The 24,913-nt window shown below is 45.3% G+C and overlaps 1 protein-coding gene across 5 annotated transcripts in view; it reads right to left on the reverse strand.

Moving 5' to 3' along the window:
- Positions 1-24,913, reverse strand: part of galnt14 (UDP-N-acetyl-alpha-D-galactosamine:polypeptide N-acetylgalactosaminyltransferase 14 (GalNAc-T14)) — a 96,781-nt gene that overhangs the window by 2,087 nt on the left and 69,781 nt on the right. Inside the window, exons 7-15 of one of the 5 annotated variants that reach the window (XR_009930970.1) lie at positions 22,937-23,024; positions 15,843-15,927; positions 12,825-12,928; positions 12,330-12,456; positions 10,374-10,466; positions 9,929-10,012; positions 8,758-8,902; positions 4,930-5,049; positions 1,672-2,087 (exon numbers count right to left, since the gene is read on the reverse strand). Coding sequence is in view for 4 of the 5 variants with exons in the window: in XM_062467817.1 (XP_062323801.1) it covers positions 1,929-2,087; positions 4,930-5,049; positions 8,758-8,902; positions 9,929-10,012; positions 10,374-10,466; positions 12,330-12,456; positions 12,825-12,928; positions 15,843-15,927; positions 22,937-23,024 (1,005 nt within the window). In the remaining variant the exon portion in view is untranslated. The other 4 variants (XM_062467817.1, XM_062467820.1, XM_062467819.1 and 1 more) reach the window with 4 other exon arrangements.

Genomic DNA, 24,913 nt, shown 5'->3' on the forward strand with positions numbered 1-24,913 from the left:
CAGTGGTGATAATGTGGAGCTTTTGCCTCCCCTGAGGGTGACTGACACACATGTGGTGGTGAACATCACAGACCTGTCCCTATGGGGCCTGATGAGACGGTTCATACCCTTCCTCACCATCAGGGGGCAGGTGCTGCCCTTCCACCATCACAAGTCTCTCTTTTGAACCTGGTTGTTTCACCACACAACGTTCCACTCCAGGAGGTACAGTGCTTCCAACACACCCAAAACACATCAGTATATCAGTTGCTATGGTGGTCCAGTTTACCTTGTGCCAAAAAGCAGTGAAAAGTATGAATTTAAAGTGGTTAAATAAGATAAGATAATCCTTTATTAGATAAGATAAAGCCAAGAGAATGAAATGTATTGTCATGTTGGAGGTGGAGAGGATGCAGAGATTGAGCTCCTACATAGCTGTGTGTTCAGACTGCACACTCTCGTGCGGAAGTCTACAGTCTCTGTTGTAATATGGTGGAGGGAGATATGATCCAACTTAAGGTAAACTCATACCTCATAATACTCTTGTCTGACGATGTCACATTAGGCTCAAAACAACCTTTATATTATCTGAGTTTGTTTTCTTACTAATTTCCCTTTAAACATTTGTACCTAATTATCCACTGGCCTAGGCTCGTCCAAACCAGACAGATGGTTATGAACAGTTCATATTTAGCTGTTAACAATGCTCTCATCTGTGTTTCAGCGTGTTCAGATAGTAGTTCCACTGGAACTACGTTCCAATCTACCACCCCGACTTCCAGGTGTTCCAGGCGCTGACACAGAGAAGGTGAAGCTGATGCTTCTGGAAAGAGGGGGAGACGGAGAGGAGGTGTGGGCAGCATGTGTTCCACTAACAGGTACAGGACATCCTAAGGGTCCACATACAGGCTTCTGTTTCTGAAGTATTTTACTGAGGTTAATGATTGGCAGTAACGTCCACCAACCTGATGCCAAAATCAGTCCCACTCACAAAGATATTTGAATAGAAGGAAGCCCCACCGACGCGAGCTCTGACTGTAGAGAGAACTGTCATTTTGATCAGATAGTGCGGCATGCAATACACGACCAGCATCCCAGGGTTCAAAAAAGGGTCATGCTTCCTGTGTTTGGTGTTTCATGTTTTTTTCCTTATGGAGGGTTTAAAGGAGACTTTAAGCTTTTCATGAATGTATCATGTTTGATTATGTGGCAATGCATTCATGGAAGAAAGTTACATACAAAACCATTTTTCTGAAAGTGTCCCACTTTACCTGTATTCACCCATATCATTTAAGTAATTATCAGGGTAAGGAGAAATTCACTTGTCATATTTTATTTGATTTCCAGTAAAATACAACAGCAGATGGGTGTGTGTGCTGTCTGCATTTAGCTGTCAGGTCACTGCAATCATATGTATGCAACCACCATTTCAATAAAATGAAATGAAAATTATGAAACCTTATTTTCAGAAATCCAAAAATGGATATCAAAATCAGTCATTTGACCTCCCTTAACCTCATATTCCAAATGGCCCAATAACAATGCTTCTCTACTGTGTCAGACTTCTGAACCATCAATCGCTGGATAAGATGTAGTTAGGTTATCTTCAACAGGGATTCCAGGGCTTCAGTGACAGACATGGAAGCGTTTGAAACAGTGTGCTGCTCGTTGACACCAAGCACAGTTCCTGACATCTCATGAGTATCTCTGTAAAATAGGAGAACAATAGAGAAGAAGAAAGTCAACCTAATCCTCTTCACTTTTCTCTTCCCCTCTCTCTCTTTCTCTCTGTGTCTCTCTCTCAATTTCTCCCACTCTTCCTCTCCAAGCTCTTGGTTACAGTAGCTTTCTAGGCACAACAGTTGTAGTTCTGCTGTAGTGCTGAAAGAAACTGCATCTCCCAGAGTGCCGCGGTGCAACGGTGGCAACAAAAGTTCAAAAGCCAGAGGTCATGAGAAGGGCACCTCCCATCTCTGGGTGTAGGCAGAGAGTTCACAGGGGCTGATGACCAGCATACGGCTGCTGTCCAGGCCGTCCAGAGCCATCTCACTGTCCAGACAGAAGTGGGAGGCCAGGTGTTCCAGATGGGTCCCAGACTTTTGCCAGCGCTGTATTAGCAAACAACAATAAAGAATGTCAGTATCAACAACAAAATGAAATGAGCTATATGGACAAAACAAAAATCAATGGTCAAGGCACGGTGACAAATCTCTGGTCAAAAACTGAGTTCAAATGTCTTTATGGTACGCAAAGCCTGGATTCCTTTGAAAATCCTTCAATGTTGATTTTCACCACAAGATGGCACTCTAGTCTCAATCTCTGGCCAGGGTCGGCAAAAAGTTTCACAATCTTATTTGTCCTCCTGTACTCTTCATTCATTCATTAGCATTTTAACACAACAACAGGATATTAACAAGACAACAAGGACAATACTTTCCCATTCTCTACAACACCAGTCAGTTGTTAGAGAGTGTGCCTGTGTGTTTGTGTGTGTGTTGAGAAGGGCCACACTGCTGAGGCGTATCACGCCTGTATCTGTCAGGGCGGATATGAGACCTACAGACAGAGAGACAGCCTTTGTCTGCAGGTCTTTAGAGGCGGAGAGAAGAAACAAGCCTTCAAGATCAAAGGACTGCAACACTCCAGTTGGCTCAATGACACGCTTCCTCTTTTGTGCCGCGGTGATGGGGGTGTGCACTTTTTAATTGAAAAGAGGAAGAAAAAATAATTAAACGCTAAACCAATTAATATTCAGATCCCATGGAGCCCCAAAAGTCGTTACTGCCCACCCCCCCATCTCTCTTTCTCTGCCTCTCTCCTCTCCCACTCATGCTCTCTTTTATCACTCCTCTCTGTCTCACCCACACTCTTGTCCTTCCCTTTACAATGTATTGTACATATGTATATGTACAGTATATAATGTTAAATATATATGTGTGTTTGTGTATTTAGGCAGCCTAAAGGTCTCCCGAGGGGAGCTCTAATTAGCTATCAATGCTATTTTTCCCTCTACCAGCTATTGGTGGAACATGTAGCTCTGGGAGCTTTATTAGACAGGTAGGTGTTTGTATTTGTGTGTGACTGTGTGTGTGTGTTACCTGTATTAGTCTAGTGCTATAACAACTTACGGGAAATCTTGTTATTATCCAACAACAGTTGTTTTGGAGGTAAGCTTAGCTGTTGTTCCGTCTGTCAGTCACACACTGGATGGTTTCATAGATCAAAGACGTAGTCTCTTCTACTCTCCCCTCCTCTCTCTTCCTATCCCCCTGTTCACTTCTGTTTCATCCCCTGACTTCTCTTTTCTTCCTCTCTGTTCTCCTCTCCTCCCATGGTTTCCAGAGCACATCATTATCACCAGAAATGATTCATCCACTCCTCAGCCTCTTAACAAAACAATGTAAACAACAAAACAACAACACATAATCTTGCTGCTCAAAACAACCACCCACCCACACACAGGCACACACGCGCACGCACAGCAGGGGGGAGACGGTCTGACCACAATCAGGTTAATCAGTTCCACTTAGCATTAGAGTGCTCCCCGACAGAGATACAGAGATGTACACACACTGCCTGAACGTTAAGAACAGAACATATTCAGCCAGACACTTTTCCTGCTGAACATTGATCCCGTTTAACTCCTTGAGGTATCATGTCAAATCAGAAACCCTTACAGTCTATTACCTGGAAACAGCATCAGTAACATGCAGGTCCAGTAACAACTCTCCTAGGTTTTCCCTATACTAGTGCCTGTCCTATCACCAGGAAGTGGACGTGTGGAGGAGCAGGGTGATTTATGGCTCACTAAATTGCCAGAGGTGCTTGTTTGTTGCAGGGGGTTGCTGGATAGGTCTGCAGGTAAGCAATTGTGTGTGCGGAGGGTAGATGCTTGTTTGTGTGTGTGTGAGCGGTTATGAGTGTATGCATGCGCGCATAATTTTGGCCTGCCTCTGTGTGGGGGAATGCATTGTTGTGGTTTGTTTGTGTGTTACCTCATGGTTTGTGTGTGTGAGCACTCCACCCAGCTGCTAGTCCAAGCACTTGTCCTCTCCAAGTTGGACTATTGCTGCTCGCTGGTCTCCCAGCATGTGCAACCCTCTTCAGAGGATTCAGAACGCAGCGGCCCGCCTGGTCTACAATCTACCCAGACGCTCTCATGTTACCCCGCTCCTCATCTCTCTCCACTGGCTACCTATCATGGCCCGTATCAGATTCAAGACCCTGGTATTGACCTTCCGAGCAGTGAACGGGACTGCACCCGTCTACATCAAGTCTCTCCTGCAGCCTTACACCCCCACCCGTCACCTACGGTCTTCTTCAGACAACCGCCTGGTGGTCCCACCGCTCAAGACCGCCCGGTCCCAACACAAGCTCTTCTCCTGTCTGGCCCCACAGTGGTGGAATCAACTCCCCACCTCCATCAGAGACACTGACTGTCTCTCCACCTTCAAGAAAAGGCTCAAGACGCACTTGTTCCAGGAGTACAACGGTACTTAGGAATGGTTCGCTTGACCCGATGTTAGTTTCCTGAAGGATCACAATGACTCTTGCTCAGAGACTTGTTGCTCTTGTGGTTAGTGGTAACTGTTTTAAATTTTTTGTACTCGCTGTGATATATTGTTTTTATTATTGTTGCTTGTTTTTTCCACAGGTGCACTTGCACGTATAGCGGTTCATGTTGTTTAACTGTAACTTGTTTAACTACATGCTCTTATGGTTCTTCCCTTTGGCACTTACTTTGGTTGTTCACAATGTGTGCTTCATGTTTTGGCTACTCGCAATGTTTTGTGGCTATCTTGTTGTTATGATCAGTGACCTATGCACTTTGTAAAGCTCTCTCTTGGAAGTCGCTTTGGATAAAAGCGTCTGCTAAATGAATAAATGTAAATGTAAATGTGTGTCTGTGTGTGTGTGAGGGTGGGTGTTCAGCCTCGTGGAGAGTGATACCTGTTTTCCGTCGCCCATGTTGCAGGGCATGAGCTGCACCTGGGAGGCGGGAAAGGTGGTGGAGAGAGCCAGGCAGTGTTGCTGCTGCCGGATCTGCTGTCCGTGTGTGTAGATCCACTCCTGACACACATGAATCATACATGAAACACACACAAGTTACATATGGCGTACACTTCAACAACACAGGAATACTTCTACATCATAATGACACATTCATAATATCTTAACATGAACACATTCCCAATTGCACATAATAGCACATTCCTAATGGCACAGACCTAGCACATTAAATATAACACACTCCTAATGACACAGACCTAACACATTAAAAATAACACATTCCTAAAGACACATCCATAATAAAGCATACAAAATAACATATTCCACAGAACACATTCATTGTACATGAACAATACTGAAATAACATCCATAAACCATTAGCAAACCGGAGTAACACAGGATGAATGAATGAAAGAGTGAGTGTGTGTTGGAGTGTAACTGTAACCCCTCCCCCATACAAGTGTAACCTCCATGTGACAGACAGGCAGACCACTATACCGGACCGGATGGTCACAGTTCCTTTACCAAAATTATTCGACACAGGCAGAAAAATGTCTCTGGAGCACAGCACACAGACTCACGCACACATACACACACAAAGCAGGGCACACACAAGAGCCCTGCACACACCAATGCCCACGCCTTCGGTGCATCTGTCTGAGGGAGTGGACGCATTCTGGAGGAACATTCCATACATCATGAAATAATAAGAGTGTGTCTCCAGAGGAACTTGGCTGGGGAATATTACTGAGCTGGCAAACTTTAGACTGACACACACGCACACACACACCCACACACACACAGGACACAGTAAACACACAGCCCATCCAATATACTCCAATTTTGAAAGATGACCAAACCAGCGGCTAAAAACGTAACATAATGCCCGTAACCAGACCCAGAACAACGAGATGCAATTAAAAAACATCATTAAATTATTCACTGATGGGCCCGGTGTTTCTACAGTGGAGTGGCAGACACATGCATTCATGGCTATTTATGAAACCGGTCCAAATAGAGCCTGGGGCCTGCTTTCACATGCCCTCCTTGCTGTGAGTGTGTGTGTGTTGCTCTGCACTCTCACTTTACAGTTATTGGTTCTTCCTTCCCTCAAGGACGAACTATAAAGCATCTGTGTCTTCACCACACACACCAAAGGAATCTGTGTGTGTGTCCATGTTACACTGGTAGTTGCGCTTACCAATACCTACAGCCTGCAACCTTGGAAACTGTCCAAGGTTTTAGTTGGAATATGAGTACATATGCCACTTTATGGCTGTGTGGAGTATCAAATGTATGTATTCAAATACATTTGTTATGTGTCTGAATGTCTTTCAAATCCCATCAAGGGATGCTTTACTACAGTATAATCCTCCACCAGTTATGAGGGCAGTATAGGGAAGCTACAAGCTTAGCAGGGAGGTTTACAAAAAAGAGACTAGCAGCCTAGCAGGCCACTGTATAGTGCAGGAGAGACTAGAAGCCTAGCAGGCCACTGTATAGAGCAGGGGAGACTAGCAGCCTATGCTACTGTATAAAGCAGGAGAGACTATCAGCCTATGCCACTGTATAGAACAAGAGAAACCCGTAGCCTAGCAGGCCACTGTATAGAGCAGGGGAGACATGTCCAGTAATGAGCATTCCTACAGAAATATAGATGAAGGAAGAGGACCTCAGATGTCAGATAACTGAAGGTGGGCCATGTTGAGTCAGTCAGACACACACACACACACACCTGGCTGAGTGTTTACCACCCCAGGAGACTAAAAGACAAGGGTAGAAAAGGTCAAACACAGCCCTAGTCCCAGCCACACCCTAGGCAGATAGACAAGACACTACTTAGAGATATGTACAGCTCAGTGGATAGAGCACTTGACTGCAAATCAAAAGGTTACAAGTTCAATTCCTCTTCTGTGTGCAATTTTGGATTATAGCTTGTGCTATAAGAATTAATTGTGTTGGTTTAGACTCCTGGGATGCAGTGCTGTGGGCTTGTTTTTCAGTCAGGTGTTGGACCAGTAGGAAGCAAGGGAAGAGTGTTGAGACACATCCCAACCCTGACTGTCTCCTGGTACAGGGAAGGAGGACAGAAAAGGGCAGCTTCACAACCCAGTCAGATAGGATTAAACTGGATGGCTATAACTCTAATTAGACAGCAGTAGTGGTGCCTTTCCTTGTGGGTGTCTCTGTTCATTATAATCTATCACATACCTGTGCTCCACAGAGCATGGTGACGGAACATTCTATAATCTAGAATACTGAAGTGGGTCTTAAGAGTCAGTCCTGCACCTTTCACTCATGTTTTAATGGAATTTGATCATACATTATAAATACCTGCCAGAGCTTTGAAGACTTCCGTTCATGCTGCAAGTCGAGGCCCCGTTGGGTTTAGTAGCCAACTTTCAGATAGCTACCTTGACACTAGTTTGTGTTTTTTTCCTCATCAGAATAATTTACAGTTTGCTCATCGTCTACCAATCTGGAGTTCTTCCAGGCTAAGGTATAATCAGCATACTAGACAGAATAATGAGCTTTGTAGGGACAATAATGCACACCCTGCACATCATATTATGTACCACGCACACACACACACTCACAATATATATTTTTTGACACCACAAGCTTTCTGCTGCTGGTGAAAAACTGTTGCAATAAGTGAGTGAATGCAGTTCATTTTCCTCACAAAAGTCGACTAACTAATAGGAACCTTGGAAGCACTGTAACGTTGACACAAACCCTGTAGAACAGAAACCACAGCAAAATACAACAAATACAACAATCATGAAGTAATGTGTTCTGTCATAAGCATTGGTCGCAAGTCTTTAGGCTGAGAGTCCGAGCCAAGCCACAAGTCAGAGTGGAGGCATGAGAGAATCTACTGTCCCTGAGCTGACCCCCTCCCCTCCCTCCCCAACCTCCCCCCACCCCATTCCCTGATCAATCTTACACTGACCCAGTCAAGGGAAAGAAAATGGCAGCCCTTTGGACAAATGACGAAAACGAGAGCTTGGCTCAGGTCTGCAACTCGTCTTCAGGCGACTCCTGTTCCGCCAGAAGGATGAGGAACAGGAAGTGAGGTACATGTGAACCATAGAAAGACTGCGAACCCAATAAACCTTACTTGGACGCTTCAACGCTGACCATCTTGGTTTGCTCTATTCTAAGGTGTCAACACAAGGGTGCTACTTTCAGAATTAACATTTGTTTTCACTGTAGAACACCATGTTAAGTTGAATGTACGCGCACTACCTAGAGACAGCGTATGTGGCAGCTAAGCTAGGCGTATCAGAGGCGCATCAGGCTGGGTGGATATTCCCCGGAGCATGATGATGCTTGTCAGATGGCTTACAGAGAGAAGCACAGACAGCATGACAGGAGCAGGAGGACACAGGCAGGGAGGGATGGGAGAGGAGAGGTGGAAAGGAGAACGAGAGGGGATTTGGAGAATGGATGTTTTGTTCTGACAGACTCTGCTACAGTGACTAACCAGGACATTTCTAGACTGACAGCCCTCCAGACAGACAGATAGGCAGACAGACAGACAGACAGGCAAATCTGGTTGCATAGACAGACAGACCAGTTCACACAGATAGAGGTCTAACAAACAGCCAGGCAGGCAAATCAAACAGACAGGCATAACAGAAGGCTGGCTAACCAACCAGACAGACAGAGGCAGGCAAGCAGGCCAGACATATCCTTCCCCACCCCCCACCCCTCTCATCCGGTGTGTGTATACTGCAGATGGGGAGGGGTGCAGGGGTCCTATACCTGGTTGATGGCAGGTATAGCCTTGGTGCCTATGCACGGTACCAGGGTTAGAACGGGCAACTCCTGCCCCTCATCCCTCCTGGACTCCAGGCAGTTCTGCCTCTGGCGGATCATGCCCGACTTGGAGTCTGCATCGTCTGGCACCCTGGACCAAACACATGACAGGCGTGTTGAGACGGACAGTATACACCCCATTCCCATGGACAACACGGACAAAGTTACACGTCCATGTTCAGTATTCATAAAGATACAAAAACACTATGGGACACAACAAAGACTGGAAGCCCGTTCCCAATAGCTTCACCCACGATTGTTATTCTCCACACATGACAATTTTTCTCCCAGATTGATCTAATTCTCTTTAGATTTAAGTTTAGGACTGAACCCCGAGGTCCCATTCAACCCCGGCAATCAGTGGCTGAAGTGGGACTTGAACCAGTAAGACTGCAGATCCACATCACGGCATGGAGTGTCCAAACGTAAAGGTCCCACGGAGGACTACAACTCAGTACAGCCCGCTGGGGCTAAGAGACCTGTATCAGATGAGGTTTTCTATATCACGAGGTATACTTATCTGAGTCTCCACCTGTTTCTCTCTGCCCCTATCTCTCTTTCTTGGTCTCTCTCACCGTCTCTCTCGATCTGTCTCTGTCTGTCTCTCTCTGCAAACTCCTTCCCGTACTTGATTTTCTTTTCTTGATTTTCTAGTGAGCTCTCCGCACTAATTTCCCAGCGCACTCAGTTTTTCTCCCAGCAATGTTTCTTCTCATCTTAGGAGAGGTTATCTTCAGACCAGGCTGAGGTGAGTTGACCCCCCCCCCCCCCGGGACCGTCCTGTTCATCTCTCGTTCAGTGGGATTAACGCTCCACTTCCTGTGTGTTTCCATTAGGCAGATTGAGCTGAAAATCTCAGTTCTGATGGTAAAGCCTCAGGGATTCCAGGCAATCAGGGGAGAAAAACACAGAATGTGAATACAAAAGAGAGTGATTAACGTATTTAGAAAGGAATAATGGTGTGTGTGTGTGGTAGTGCGCACATGTGTTCGCGTGTGTGTGTGTGGTAGTGTGTGTGTGTGTGTGTTGATATCTGTGAGTGTATGCGTGTTTGGATGTCTGTATTTTTTTACGTGGACGTGCGTTCCAGAGTCTCTGTGCGTGCATGTGCACTAACTTGAGTTCGGGATAGACGTTGTCCAGATACCACTTGAAGGTTTTGCACTTCAGCCTCTTGCGCAGCTCCTCCCTGCCTCGGATACTAATGAGACAGGATGGGAGGATCAACAGGAGGATTGGACGCTATGCTGCCATGCACTGGGCGCAGGTCAGAGACAGCTTCATACACACACATACACACACACACACCCACACAAAATCTCTCTTGTTCTTTGTGTGTGCATGTTTGAGCATGTGTGAGGACTTGAGCATGTGTCGTAACCTTTGTGTGTTTGTGTGTTTGAGTGTGTGTCTAAACGTGTGTTCGTGCATGTTGGGGCATGTATGTGCGTTTGAGCATGTGGACGTGAGTGTGTGTGTGGACATGAGTGTTTGAATACGTGAGCATGCTTCGACATGTGTGAGCATGTCCATGTGTGCGCGTGTGCGCGTGCGGGACTCACTCTCCGTAGGATTTGCCGCGAGCCGCTGGGCGAGCTGAGTAGTAGAACAGTCTGAATTCATCCATCCACACCTCGGCCGTGCGTCGCGTGTTCCTGCAACATGCAACCACACTGCGTTGCATCACACACGCTACACACACACGTTACCCACGCGCAACACACACACCACCACACATCTTGTTGTGTGTACTTATCATGAGGTAGGACCTTTGCTTTTTGTTTTTATGCTGTTTCTTTGTATAATGCACCAAGTGGAGTAGCACTCCTAATTTCGTTGTATACGAAGCTATACAGTGACATTCAAGTCTTTCAATTCAATCCAACTCCCTTAACAACACAGAACCTTTCCAAAGGTAGGTGTGTAAGTGTGCATGTGAGCCTTAAAGTGTATGTTTGCAAGAATTTGTCTAGATTGCTTAAGCACATTTTCCAGCTATAATTCACTTTTAAAGCAGTCTCGCTCAACCCCAAACTAGTGAACAAACTCTCACAATAAAAACTGCATGACATGAAATGAACTATCTAAATTGAAACATTCATTTTGACATCTAATGTCCAGGTTTTTCAATACATTTTTTAAATGTATTGTATTTCAAAATGAGAAAAAGAGAAATGTACTTGCAGTGTGTGTGAAAGCAACATGAAAATGACTTACGGTTTTACAAAAAAAGAACTCTGCTGTGCTTGTTAGGTTGGATGGATATCAAGTGGATCCAAGTTTAAATAAAACAATCTTAGCAAATGAGAAAAGTTGTGCGATAGTCTGCGAAACCAGGTGTCTTTGTGGTTAGGGTGAGAGTGTGTGTTTGTATTTGACACTTTGTGTGTGGGTGAAAGCATGTGTGAGAGTGTGTGCGGGGTGTAAAATTGACTCATGTATGCATCCAAAATACTTTGCTATAGGTGAGTCAGGTTTATAAACAGTCTCAGATGAGATTCACAACTAGGCTGATTGAAACCAACAAGAACACTAACAGCACACGGTACCAAAGGGAACACATCAAAGCACAAGTTCAACTATTAGCTGGCATTGTTGTTGTAAGGTCACAATGAGCAACCTGCCTCTAATACACGCACACACAAACAACACACACAACACATTAACATGTGCTGCTGTTACACACACACAAATGTGCCCACACAATACCTGTCATAAACATACACCTGCTCTGCCGTCCTAACACACCATACACACCTCAGAGTAATTATTTATTAGCTGTGCTAAACTCTGCTGCACAAACACATTCTGGTGACAGGAATCGTTAATTATGCATTGAAGGCTAATGTGGTTTTGTGTAGTAAGTTATACAAAGACTAACAGGCAGTTAGACAGACAGACAGGCCTATAGACTGACAGACAGATAGACATGTCTGTAGACAGACAGACAGACAGGCTTTAGACAGACAGGCCTGTAGACTGACTGACAGACAGACAGACCAGTAGACAGACAGACAGACCAGTAAACAGACAGGCCTGTAGACATACAGGCCTGTAGACTGACAGACAGACAGACAGACAGACAGACAGACAGACAGAGGGACAGACAGACCAGTAGACAGACTGACAGACAGAAAGACAGAGAAGGGAGGGGGTTGAATCCCTGGTTGAACCTCGAGCATAGGGAGAGGGTGCTTTGCAACAAACAACAACAATAACAACCATCTTGATAATCAAATTATAATAGCGTAACTCGTTTTGCATAATTAAATCAGAACTGTGACTTTTAATTAAACATAAACAGATGCCGTTGATAAGAGGACTGCTAAGAAAGAGGGGGCAGTGTGTTTTAATTACAGCAATTATTTGCATAATATTACAAGTGGGGTACACACATACAAGTACCCACACACGCACAAATGCCCAAACTTGGTAATGACAACAATGGTGTTTTTGTTTAAGAGTTTATAGTTGAGTTTTCCGTATGAGTTTATTGGTGCGTATTTGTTTAGTCTTACTTGATGTATGTGTTGGCATTGCCCTCTGGGAAGATATAGGGGTGTTTCTTCCTGAAGACATGACCCACTCTGCTACAGGGGACGATCTCTAAACTCCCCCCACACATCCAAACCCGGAACGAAATCTCTGCAGAAACAAACACAAATTCAACAAATAAAGAACTATTCAATAACCGTCCAAGTGTGTGTGTACAGTAGGAGTGAAACCACTTACCATCATAATCCTCCACATTTTCTCTGTAACATCAGGCTGACATCCCAAATGTCTAGCTACAGCTCTGTAAATACTGCAAGCTGTGCCTGTAGATGTCTTTTGTGTTTGTCAGAGTTATTGTTTGTTTGTGAACCTGTATATACAGTATAATGGATATATTTTACATATATCTCTATATATCAATATTTTATATGAAACAGCCAACCTAGTGTGTGATTTCCTTGAGTCAGCAGAGAAGGCTGTCTGCGTCTTCAAAACAAACCGCCCTGGTCAGCACTCACCGAAGTTTTCCCCGCCCCAGATATCCATGGCTGTGTCGTACTTCCCCAGGTGATTGAACCACGACCTGTCAATCACAAACAGGCCGCCAGCAATGATGGGAGTTCTGGGAAAGAGGTAAGAAAGGATGGGTGGGAGGAAGTAAGGAAAAATATAAGGTTTAGGATTGTATGTGGGTGTTAGGGTCATACACAAAATGGCAAAAAGTATGTGGACACTTGCTTGTTGAACCTAGCATTCCAAAATCCTGGGTATTCATTTGGAGTTGGTTCCAACCTTGTTTCTATACCTGTCTTCAGTTTTCTGTGAGGGCTTTTCAATAGATGTTGGAATGTTGAATTTGCTTTCATTCAACCACCAAGTTTTTCCAGACCCAACTAGACAAAACATTTCTGTATGGACCTCGCTTTATGCATGAGGATACAGGAAGGGGCTTTCCCCAAATGGTTGCAACAAAATTTGAAGTGCAGAAATGTCTAGAATGTTATTTTATCCTTTAGCTTTTATACTTCTACAAGTAGAATTTAGGGCTGAAGCCAAAAACTATTTAAAACAACCCCTCTTTTTAATAATTTTTCCACAGGTACACCCTTGCATTTTTGAGGTTCATGCTGTTTAATTGTAACTTGTCTAGCTACATGCTCTTATGGTTCTTCCCTTTGGGACTTATTTGGTTTTCACAATGTATGCTTCATGTTTGGTTACCCACAATGTTTGGGGCTATCTCGTTGTTATGTTCAGTGACCTATGCACTTTTGTAAAGCTCTCTCTTGGAAGTCGCTTTGGATAAAAGTGTCTGCTAAATGCATAAATGTAAATGTAATAGCTAAATACCTATATTGAGCTTTTTCTATTTTTCCGTACATTTCATGTTTCATGTAGAGCATGTTGTTCTTCTACGATTGAAAACCCCTACTGAAAAAATTCAAATTGAAAACATTTAAAAGTAATAACGTACAGATAGAGCTTGAATGGTAAACAAGTTTATCTATAAAATATAAATATTTAGTTATCAAACAACTAATATGATCCCGTTAACCAAGAATAAATCATTAAATTCCAATCAATGCATAAGAAAGTGCGAGAAGAGAAGGAGAGAACAAAAACATGTCCTCTGAGGTCTATCGTTGTGTAAACGGAGATGAGAATGCGTCTGCTTGCACCGTGCTACAAGACTGTCTCTGCAGTGCCAGTATAATCTGCTTACTAAACACAAAAGACAGTTGCTGTTTGCTCCAGAGAACCAGAATCCAGAGAATACCTAACAAGTCATATACATAGATTTCATTGTATCATAGTGCTTTTAATGCATGTCATAGGCAACAGCTAAGAGGTTGACTGAGGAATGTCTGCACTCTGGACTGTAATACATAAATCATAACCCTATCTATTATCTTACAAACCAGTCAATTACATCAATGACGATGTGTTTATCTTTAAATATCCATCACAGTGGGAGGTGGTGGTATTGGGGTGGGGCCGCAATTTTAATTGGACAGAACGTCTGTTCTACTAAATCACAGCCAGGAGTGTGGGCTGCAAACTCTGACATCCACAGAACATTCAACCCTCACTCCCTGTCTGTCTACAGATTCTCGTTCCTCTCGTCATCCAGCCAGCCAATGAGCACCGAAGTACGCTACCATGCTTAAAATCCCATATCTCTTCTTTCCTGTCTTCCCGTTCCCACAATCCAGCTCCTCATCTATCCCTCTCCTCTGCTTTCTTTTCCCTCTCCTTTACTTTCTTCACACTTTTTATTTTCCTTCTTTCCTCAATTTCCTTCCTCGTTAAGCACCCCCTCCCCACTCCGCCTTCTCTGTCTGTACAGAATCCTATCCTTTTTCCCCACAACAACAGCAGAACATGAGAAGCACTCCTGGGCAGAACAAACAGTAGTTAACACCCTGTTCAGCTAGCAACAGACTTGTGGAAAAGCCAAGTCAACAGGATGGTGACCCACCTGTGACTCATGGACTCCCAATGGTTGGCGGGAGCTTTGGTTGTGAGGCGGGTGTGAGATGATCGTGACATGGTGGGCTGACAGAGCATAGTGACTGATGTCTGCCAGGATTGTGAACGCATACACACACAGGAACGGAGGCACACGCACACCTACACAGAAAATACGCTCCCACAGATGCACAGGTACGGGCTATTGTTGCCTTTTTTTTGTTTTTGTGGATGCATCAATACGATAAGCCCATCATTAGTAAAGTTAAATAAAATAAATTGCGATATCATCCAGTTCTGTGTTAATTTATTTTGCCACCATAACGTCAGCATTGCCCTCTGCCCCCAGTCACACATGACGTTGTTTGTATTCTCACGCCGGTGCACTACGAGTGAAGGAGAGAGAAAACCCTTCCACTTTCACATGACTTTGTGAAGTAATGGAGATAATGACAAATGCCCTGTGAATAGTAAAAAACAAAAAAAACAATCCACTTGTGTCTCGCATAATATGCAGCATCAGCTTGTAACGTTTGCTTCACGTTGCGCTACCTTGCCTTATATTGACGTATAATCATGCTACGTTACATGAACCAAAGCTAAGTAATAGCCTATGTAGCAGCAGCAGGCGTTATGTTCAGTCTGTTACATTATTGTGTGCTCTGTAGAGAAGAGAGAGGCTCAGGGATGGGATGAAATGGGGGTGGGGGGGGGGGGTGTCTGTGCACTTCCTTGCTCCCACCATCTGTACACCTCTACCACCAGCCTCTTCCATATCCCTGGTGCTGTCTCAGTCCCATTACTCCTAATGATGATTTGTACGTGTTTTGTGTGTGTGTGATGTGCAACTTCACTTAGCTCAACAGGACTCTTTCTACGTAGCGTCCTACTGAATTTCTTTGTCCTCTTCCCTCCTCTATTCTCCTCTGCTCTTCTCCTCCTCTCTCATCTCCTCTACTCTGCTCTTCTCCTCTGCCCTATCTCTCCTCTCCTCCTCTCTCCTCTGCTCTTCTCGTTTCTCCTCTCCTTTCCTCTCCTCTCCTCTCTTTATGCTTGCCTTCTCTTACTTAATAGGTTCGGTGGGGTCAGCTCTCTGGGTGCGCTGCTCTGCAGACAACTGCTCCCACTTGAAATGGAGACTCCAGTCAAACCCTGGGGACGAAACAGACACACACACACACAGGTAATTAATATGAATGCTTGTAAGGACGGAGAAAAGGACAAAATTAAAGAAGGAAATTGAGATTTAGAGAGAGAGATAGAAAATACCTCAACAACGAAAGATTCAGTGTGAGATCAGTACAGGGCAAAAGAGACGTAGAACTAACAACTAACGACAAAGGGATTATGGGTGTGAGAAAAAGGAGAGGGACGGTGGGAGGAGCGGGGCGGGGGTGGAGGGTGGTGGGGGGGGTGGTAAGGCAGAGAGAAGGGGCCGAAAGGACTGAAGAGGGAGCAGATAGGTCGATAAACTTTCCACAGCCCTTCGGAGCTTTCATCAAATGCTTTATTACTCTGAGAGTAATGAAGCCGGCATTCCCATGCCTTTTATTTAATCACACTCATTATTCACCAGGAGAGTCAGCCTATTGGCCGAAGGTGTGCCTAGGTGGGACCTTGAGATAACCTCTAGCAGGCTATTAGCCCCTCCCCTTGGCCTGTGTCCTTCAAGGCCTTACATATGCATGAGAGGGATATTTGCACAGATAATACAGTATGTGTGTGTGTGTGCAGAGAGAAAAAGAGAGGAGCTGATTTGGCAGGCCCACCCAGGACTGCTAACACAGCATTCTTCATCCCAGTCCTCTTTTCCCCCCCCTTTCTCTCTCCTGCTATCATTCTCCCTCACTTTTTTTTATCTATCTTTCTCTATCCCCTCTCGATCACACTTTCCACTATCTATCACACTATCCCCTCTCTGTCACACTATCCCCGCTCTATCACAACATTACCTCTCTATCACACACTCTCTTTCTCTCTCTCTTTCTCTCTCACTGTCCCCTCTCTATCACATACTCTCTCTTTCTCTCTGCCCCTCTCTCTCTTTCTGTCTATCTATCTATCACACTATCTCCTCTCTATCGCATCCCTTCTCTCTCACATTATTCTCTATCACACTTTCTTTCCCTCTATCAATCTGTAAAACAATTATACTAATGAAGCTATTTCTAAAGCCCAACTTTTTTCTTTGATGAACTATGGCCACACCTGTCCAATCAACACGATTGTGTGGCATCAAGTGGAAATACGCAGTAAAGCGATCTTGTTTTAGCTTTATATTGTTTAACTGCAGTGGCAAAAAAGCATGTGATGTTCTGCATTTGGTGGGTATCCAAGTATTTGTTTTGTCAGCAACTCATTCACTATCCAGGGATCAATGTCGAGGGTTAGGAAAAACATTTTGTGAATGGTTCACAAGTTGCAACTAATGTTATTGTCTTGATTAGCTAGTTCCATAGTCAAACTCTCTATACACCCACCCATCCTCCATCCACCTTCTTGTTTCCCAGCTCCCTATATACTGTACGTGATGGTTGATATAGAAAATAACTGGGTTTTGCTAAATCAAGATCAATACCAAAGCAATAGCTGGATAAGGTGAGTCCGCTACTGCAGTGAGGGTACTAGCGTAGGAAACGGTTGCATTCATGGAGGGATGTAGAGCTGGGATGTAGAGTTGCATACAAAGAATGGGGAGACAGATAGAGGATGAAGATGGATAGAGCAGTGATTTTCAACCACTGTACCGTGGCACACTAGTGTGCCATGAGAGATCGTCAGGTGTGCTGTGAGAAATTATCCAATTTCACTTAATTAGTTAAAATACATTTATTAATTATTATCTGCAAATAATATCCCATTGTCGAGTGTCTGTGCTGTAATATAGTGACTGGCAGAGTAATGTAATATTCGTCCGGGTAGCAGCAGGTAGCTAACTGTCACTGTAAAAAACTGTCACTACGACAGGTCGTGGTGACAGTTTGATGGAGAAGTTTTTAAAAAGGAAAAATGCAAACTCCGAACTGGGCCCTGGACAAGATTCTGACCCAGCTGAGTGGTGGTAAAAAGAAAGCAAAGACGGTGAGCTCGAAACAATACAGTGAGAGCTATCTTTCATTCGGATTTACTTTCACCGGGGATGAGACAACGCTGACTCCATTATGTTTGGTGTGTTGCGAGAAGCTGTCCAACAGCGCCATGGTGCCAAGCAAGCTTAAACTATATTTGAGAAACTATAGTGTAATTATATATACAGTATTAGGCTGCTGTTAAGCCTACTGGCAGATCCGGGCCATGACGCTCCCTCTCTTCTGAATACTAGGGATGCGACGTGAGAACGACGTGCACTTGTGTACTTGTTGGTCCTCAGCTGTAGCCAATTATGTTTATGTATTTAAGGTGTGAGTTTGTGTTTGTCATTTGTCAGGTATTGTCACGTTTTATGTTCATAGTGCACGTTAGATTTCAGGATCATCTCTTGAGAGCTCTGCTGGATGCAAGCGTTATTATTTGTTGTTCTGTACTAAGAATAGGCTACCTAAGTTTGGTTGCTGTTTTTGTTTTGCCGATGGACATTCCATTAAACTACAACCTCCTGCATCATACGTCTCCTGTTTTTTCGTTCGACTCAACTACATTGTGACAGAATACCTGACCCAAACGAAGGAGAAGGAATGGAAACAGAGCAAGAGAATTGGAAAGGAACCGTGACTGAGAATCGGATTCTCTTGGAACGCCATCATCAGCAGTTAACGGACCTACATACAACCCTGGACAAGGTCGTGGGTCGTCTCCGATGTCTCCAAGATTTAAATCCACAGAAGTGGGCCACACTGAGATACCATCGTCAGAGAGAGGTGTCCCTTCTAGGTTACAATTGTCCTTACCGGAGATATACAACGGCCATCCAGAGAAATGCATTGGTTTTTTACTCCAGCACGAACTGTATTTCTGGCATCGGACTGGTGACATCACGGGACGTGAGAAGGTAGCGGCTATCGTATGGCTGGCAGAGCATTGGAATGGGCTACTGCGTTGTGGGAGATATCAGTACCTGAGGTGTACTCCTATGAGGATTTCCGAGACCTATTTCGAGCCGTTTTTGACCATCCCGCTCAGGGTAAGCAGACAGGAGAGAAGCTACTGCGGATCAAACAGGGAGCCATATCAGCGGCAGAATATGCTCTAGAGTTCAGAACCCTGGCTTCAGTCTGTGGATGGAACAACAAAGCCCTGGTAACCCTGTTTCGGAACGGTCTCCGAGAGGACCTGCAAACCGAACTGGCCTGGCAAGATGAGGAGGCCTCCCTGGACCAACTAATTCACATGGCAATCCGGTTAGACGGTCTGATAAGGATGCGTAAAAGGAGCATGCAGTAGTCCAGTGTCTCTCTACCAACTGTTCCAGTCCATGAGGAAGCAATGGAGCAAAGCGATGAACGGTGGATAGAGAGGCTGCATGTACCCACCGTTGCATTAAAAAACTCCCATACCTCTACAGGCGATAGACAGTCGTCCTATAGGCAAGGGGGCAATCACGCACAGGACGTTCCCAATTACGATCCAGATTGGAACTAATCACAGGGAGACAAGGAGTTTTTATGTCTTACAGGCTCCAGCGTATGCAGTGGTACTGGGAATGCCATGGCTGACCACACACGATCCGGACATTTCATGGAGAGAAAGGAGCATTGTAGGATGGTCGCCTATCTGCCAGGAGAGATGTTCAGTTCTTACCATGGGTTCTACGACAATAGAGTCCTGAGGGGGCAGGTTCAACTCTCCTGCCAGTACCAGCTGAGTATCATGATCTGGGAGACGTATTTTCTAAGGAAAAAGCCACAAGGCTTCCTCCACATCGGTCCTGGGATTGTGCTATTGATTTGAAACCAGGTGCTGCCTTGCCCAGGAGCCACGTCTATCCATTGTCATATGCGGAGACAGAGGCCATGGAAGTATACATACAGGAGGCCTTGAAATAAGGGTTCATTCACCAGTCAATATCACCCGCCTCTTCGAGTTTCTTGTTTGTGAAGAAGAGGGATGGGGGACTTTGTCCTTGCATCGACTACCGAGCTCTGAACCAGATCACCACCAAATACAGGTACCATCTGCCTCTCATACAAACCACAGTGGAGATGTTTACTGGTGCTCAATATTTCACTAAGTTATACCTACGAAGTGCCTACAACTTAGTGCGCATAAGAGAGGGGGACAAATGGAAGACCGCTTTCAGCACCACCTCTGGTCATTATGAATACCTAGTCATGCCTTACGGTCTAACCAACGCTCCTTCTGTATTTCAATCCTTCATAAACGAGATATTCAGAGACATGCTGAATCGGTGTGGCTTGTTTATATTGACGAAATCTTGATTTTTTCTTTGTCGTACACCCAGCATGTGCAGCAGGTCAGAGAAGTCCTACAACGGTTACTCAAACATCGACTCTACGCTAAGGCGGAGAAATGCCATTTCCATCAGCGTACTGTGTCCTTTCTGGGATATCAAATCTCCACGAGTGGAATCGAAATGCTTACCGAGAAGGTAGAGGCAGTGAAGTCCTGGACAACCCCCGCCTCCATAAAAGCCCTGCAACGGTTCCTAAATTACTACAGGCGTTTTATCAGGGGTTTCAGCACCATAGCAGCTCCCCTCACCGCACTTCTCCTCGGAGACCGCAAACGGCTGGATTGGACGGAAGCAGCGGAGAAGGTGTTTGGCAAGTTGAAAGACAGGTTTACCACGGCACCAATCCTGAAGCATCCAGACCCTGACTTACCTTTCAGAGTGGAGGTGGATGCATCGGAGGTGGGAATCGGTGCAGTTCTCTCTCAGCGTCAGGGAGACCCACCCAAACTCCATCCCTGTGCCTTCTTTTCAAAGAAGCTAAGTCCGGCTGAAAGGAATTACCATGTGGGAGACCGGGAACTACTGGCGGTTAAAGAGGCTTTGGAGACCTGGCGACATTGGCTAGAGGGATCTAAACACCCTTTTCTGGTTCTCACCGATCACAGAAACCTGGAATATTTAACCGCCGCAAGACGACTCAACCCAAGACAGGCCAGATGGGCTCTTTTTTTTGTGCGATTCGGTTTTATCTTACAGACCAGGCACAAAGAATACGAAAGCAGATGCTCTCTCGCGTATGTATGAGGCCGAGGATGAGCCCAGGGAGGAGGCATCCGTCATTTCCCCAAACCGTGTTTTGGCCCCAATCATGTGGAACGTGGATGAGGACATTCGTCAGAACCTGGTGAGCGAACCTTCTCCTCCCTCTTGTCCTTCTGGATTGCTTTATGTTCCTTCAGGAATAAGGGACCGACTACTGGCCTGGGCGCATACTACACCGATGTCCGGACACCCCGGAATCGCAGGAACGTTACATGCTCTTCAACCCAAGTATTGGTGGGAGACAATGGCGTAGGACGTTCGTAGGTATGTGTCCTCCTGTTCAATATGCGCACAAAGCAAGAGTTTTTGCCATCTGCCATACGTTAAGCTACACCCTTTGCCCGTACCGCAACAATCCTGGACACACATCGGAATAGACTTTGTTACGGACTTACTGCTCTCATATGGCTGTACTACCATAATGGTCATAGTTGACCGTTTTTCGAAGGCTTGTAAATTCCTGCCTCTACCTGGGTTGCCCACAGCCTTTCAAACTGCGGAGACGTTGTTCACACACGTGTTCCGGAATTATGGGATACCCGAGGACATATTTTCCGACCGAGGCACCCAGTTCACATCACGAGTATGGCGGGCATTCATGGAGAGGTTGGGAGTTTCTGTGAGTCTGACCTCTGGTTACCATCCTCAGTCGAACGGAGAGAACAAATCAGGAGTTGGGACGATTCCTGAGAAGCTACTGCATGGACCGGCCGGGACAGTGGGCAGACGTCATCCCCTGGGTAGAGTATGCCCAGAATTCTTTACATCATGCCTCTACGGGATTGACGTCTTTTCAATGTGTCCTGGGCTACCAACCTGCTTTGGCTCCCTGGCATCCCAGCCAAACCAGTATACCAGCAGTAGACGATTGGTTTAGATGGGCGGAGATGGTCTGGAATGCTGCGCATGTTCGCCTACAACGAGCAGTCCGTCGTTCCCAACTACAGGCAGATCGAAGGCGCAGTGAGGCTCCGATACTGCATCCGGGTGACCGAGTATGGTTGGCCACTAAGAATACCCCACAGCCTGCCGCAAGTTGACCCCACGATTCACAGGACCATATGAGATTCAGCGACAGATAACCGATGTAACGTACAGGCTTGTCATGCCCATTCATTACCGAGGGTCTCCCTCATTCCATGTCTCTCTTCTCAGGCCGGTGGTAGCGGGTTCTCTTGATGAGGGTGTGCCTGGCAACGCTCCGCCCACTCTGCCTCTAGATCTCGATGGGGACCTGGCTTACGCGGTGAGCTCGTTGCTGGATTCGAAGCAAAGTGGGGGTTGACTGCTGTACCTCGTGGATTGGGAGGAGTATGGTCCAGAGGAGAGGTCCTGGGTGCCATGCAGCGACATCCTGGATCCCTCTCTCCTCTTGGATTTCCACCGACGGTACCCACAAAAGCCCGCGCCACGTCGTAGGGGTTGTACTTTGTCTTGCAGTGTTGGGTCTTCGGGAGCCGCCCCTGAGGGAGGAGGTACTGTTACGTCTACTGGCAGATCCGAGCCACGACGCTCCCTCTCTCCTGAATACTAGGAAAGCGTAACGACGTGCACCTGTGTACTTGTTGGTCCTCGGCTGTAGCCAATTATGTTTATGTATTTAAGGTGTGAGTTTGTGTTTGTCATTTGTCAGGTATTGTCACGTTTTATGTTCATAGTGCACGTTAGACTTCAGGATCATCTCTTGAGAGCTCTGCTGGATGCGAGCGTTATTTTTTGTTGTTCTGTACTAAGAATAGGCTACCTAAGTTTGGTGGCTGTTTTTGTTTTGCCGATGGACACTCGATGGTCATTTCGTAAAAAAAATTGTTGGTGGTGTGCCGCAACATTTTTCCAATGTAAAAAATGTGACATGGCTCAAAAAAGGTTGAAAAACACTGGGATAGAGGATGGCAAAGGAAAAAGGGATCGAGGAAGAGAAAACGATGGAGTGAACGATCGGGATGGAGGGAGGGACAGACAGAAGGATGGAGGGGAGCAGAGACGTACCTCCGCGGAGGTCTGAGGATGCTGCTACGTAGGCGAAGGTGTCCATGTTGATGATATCGATGACTGGACTGACCACACAGCTAGGGTCCTGGAGAGACAGAGAGTTAAGTCAAAACGGTCTTGCTCAAACCTGTTCATAAGACTGAATCACCAGGACCAGACTGAGTCACTGGCCATCATGGATGTTAAATTTACATGGATTCTTCTCTAGATTGATGGTATACCATGGGTATACCAGGGTATACCAGGGTATCATCCATCTAGAACAAACGTACTGTTTCTATTCTCACATTGGGCACAATACTGACAACTGTATTTGCTGTATTTGTATGTATTTGTCAATACATACAATTCCTTAAATTTTCTTGATACTTTTTAATACCTTTGCACTTCTTAAATGTTGTTGACAAAATTATCTTTTGTTGCTAAAAGAATACATTTCAAACATTTTCATTACTAGCGATGATAATATTCATTTTTTAAACTACTTTGTAAAAACATACAGCTGCACTCCCTTGCAGCTGTACTCTGATGCACTGATGCTAATGTAACACGTATATCTGCATCCGAACAGTATGCCTTTGTCTGGTTGGCTGCAACACCAGCCCCTTTACAGCCTCTGGACTTCACTTAATGGACTGTATATGATTTATATTGAACTGCAGCTGTATGTGATTTATATTGAACCGCATTGAGTAAAGCTCTGATGGGTTTTGACCTCATGCCACACCATTAGATTCTTGGCATTTACAGGCAGGTGAGGTAGGACTGTTTGAGTGGAATACCAGTGCTGCTCTTTAAAACCTGTAAAACTACCACAACAGTTTATTTGGCTAAATATAAAAAAGCTGTGTTTATATTACAGTCTAAAGCCAGACCTTTTGAATCTGTGAGAGTTGGACTTTGATAGATACTGATTTTAATGTTACTTTAAGCGGGTTGTCACAGTGACAAGGTCAAGCATTCTCTGTCTAACGAGACAACTAGGGGCTGTGTAGTTACAGGTCAGACACTGCTAACAGGAGATGTTTGATTGTATGGGCGCGCACGTACTCCGCATCATTTGATACTTTCTTTGCCTGTTTTTGCCTCTGTTCAAAAAAATCATTTTCGGTAGATGACACAGTCGAGCAAACACACACGCACATAAATCTTTAAATCCATTTGCTTCCCCTGTTCTGCCATGCTGTTTGGTCAGGGAGGTTGTGTGTGACCAGCCCCCAGGCTTCACAGACTTCACAGTGTGCATGTGAAGTTTTCAAACGTCAAGAATCCCCATAACTCTCACTCGCGGCCTCCATTCGGGACAAAGACCCAGGGTATGGAACCATGTATGGACCCCCCCATTGACTCAACCTGGCAGGGGCATTATAGAAGGAAGGCTTCTCCTGCAGCAGCATGCTTTATTAATATGTGTTATACCTCAGCCAAGATCAATACGTCCTGCATTTAGAGAGAGACGAGGGTCCATGGAGGCAGTGATGGATGAGTCCCCCAGTTTAAAATCAATCCTGATTCTGTTTGAGGTATCGATCTCGTGCAGACAAGGCCTGCCTCTGTGCACCTGGGCCAGTCGGAAGGCGCCTTGTTCAGGAACAGGAGGACCTGAATCTGACCTTCACTTCACTGTGAAAACCCCCTTTGTGATCGTGCATTCTGATGTGACTTAGTTAACACAGCTGTCCAAGTATTTGAGTATGTAGCACAGCTGTCCAAGTATTTAAGTATGTAACGCAGCTATCCAGATATCTATTTGAGTATGGAACACTGATATCCAGATCCCTGTTTGAGAGTGTCTGAGCATGTAACACAGCCACTCTTGAGCACACAGAGAGAGAGCGAGAGCGAGAGAGAGAGAGAGAGAGAGAGAGAGAGAGAGAGAGAGAGAGAGAGAGAGAGAGAGAGAGAGAGAGAGAGGGGAAAGAGAGAGGGGGAAGACAGAGGGAAAGCGAGCGAGTCACTATAGCTCAAATTCCT

Source organism: Osmerus eperlanus, chromosome 8, assembly GCF_963692335.1.
Source record: "Osmerus eperlanus chromosome 8, fOsmEpe2.1, whole genome shotgun sequence".
Lineage (NCBI taxonomy): Eukaryota > Metazoa > Chordata > Actinopteri > Osmeriformes > Osmeridae > Osmerus > Osmerus eperlanus.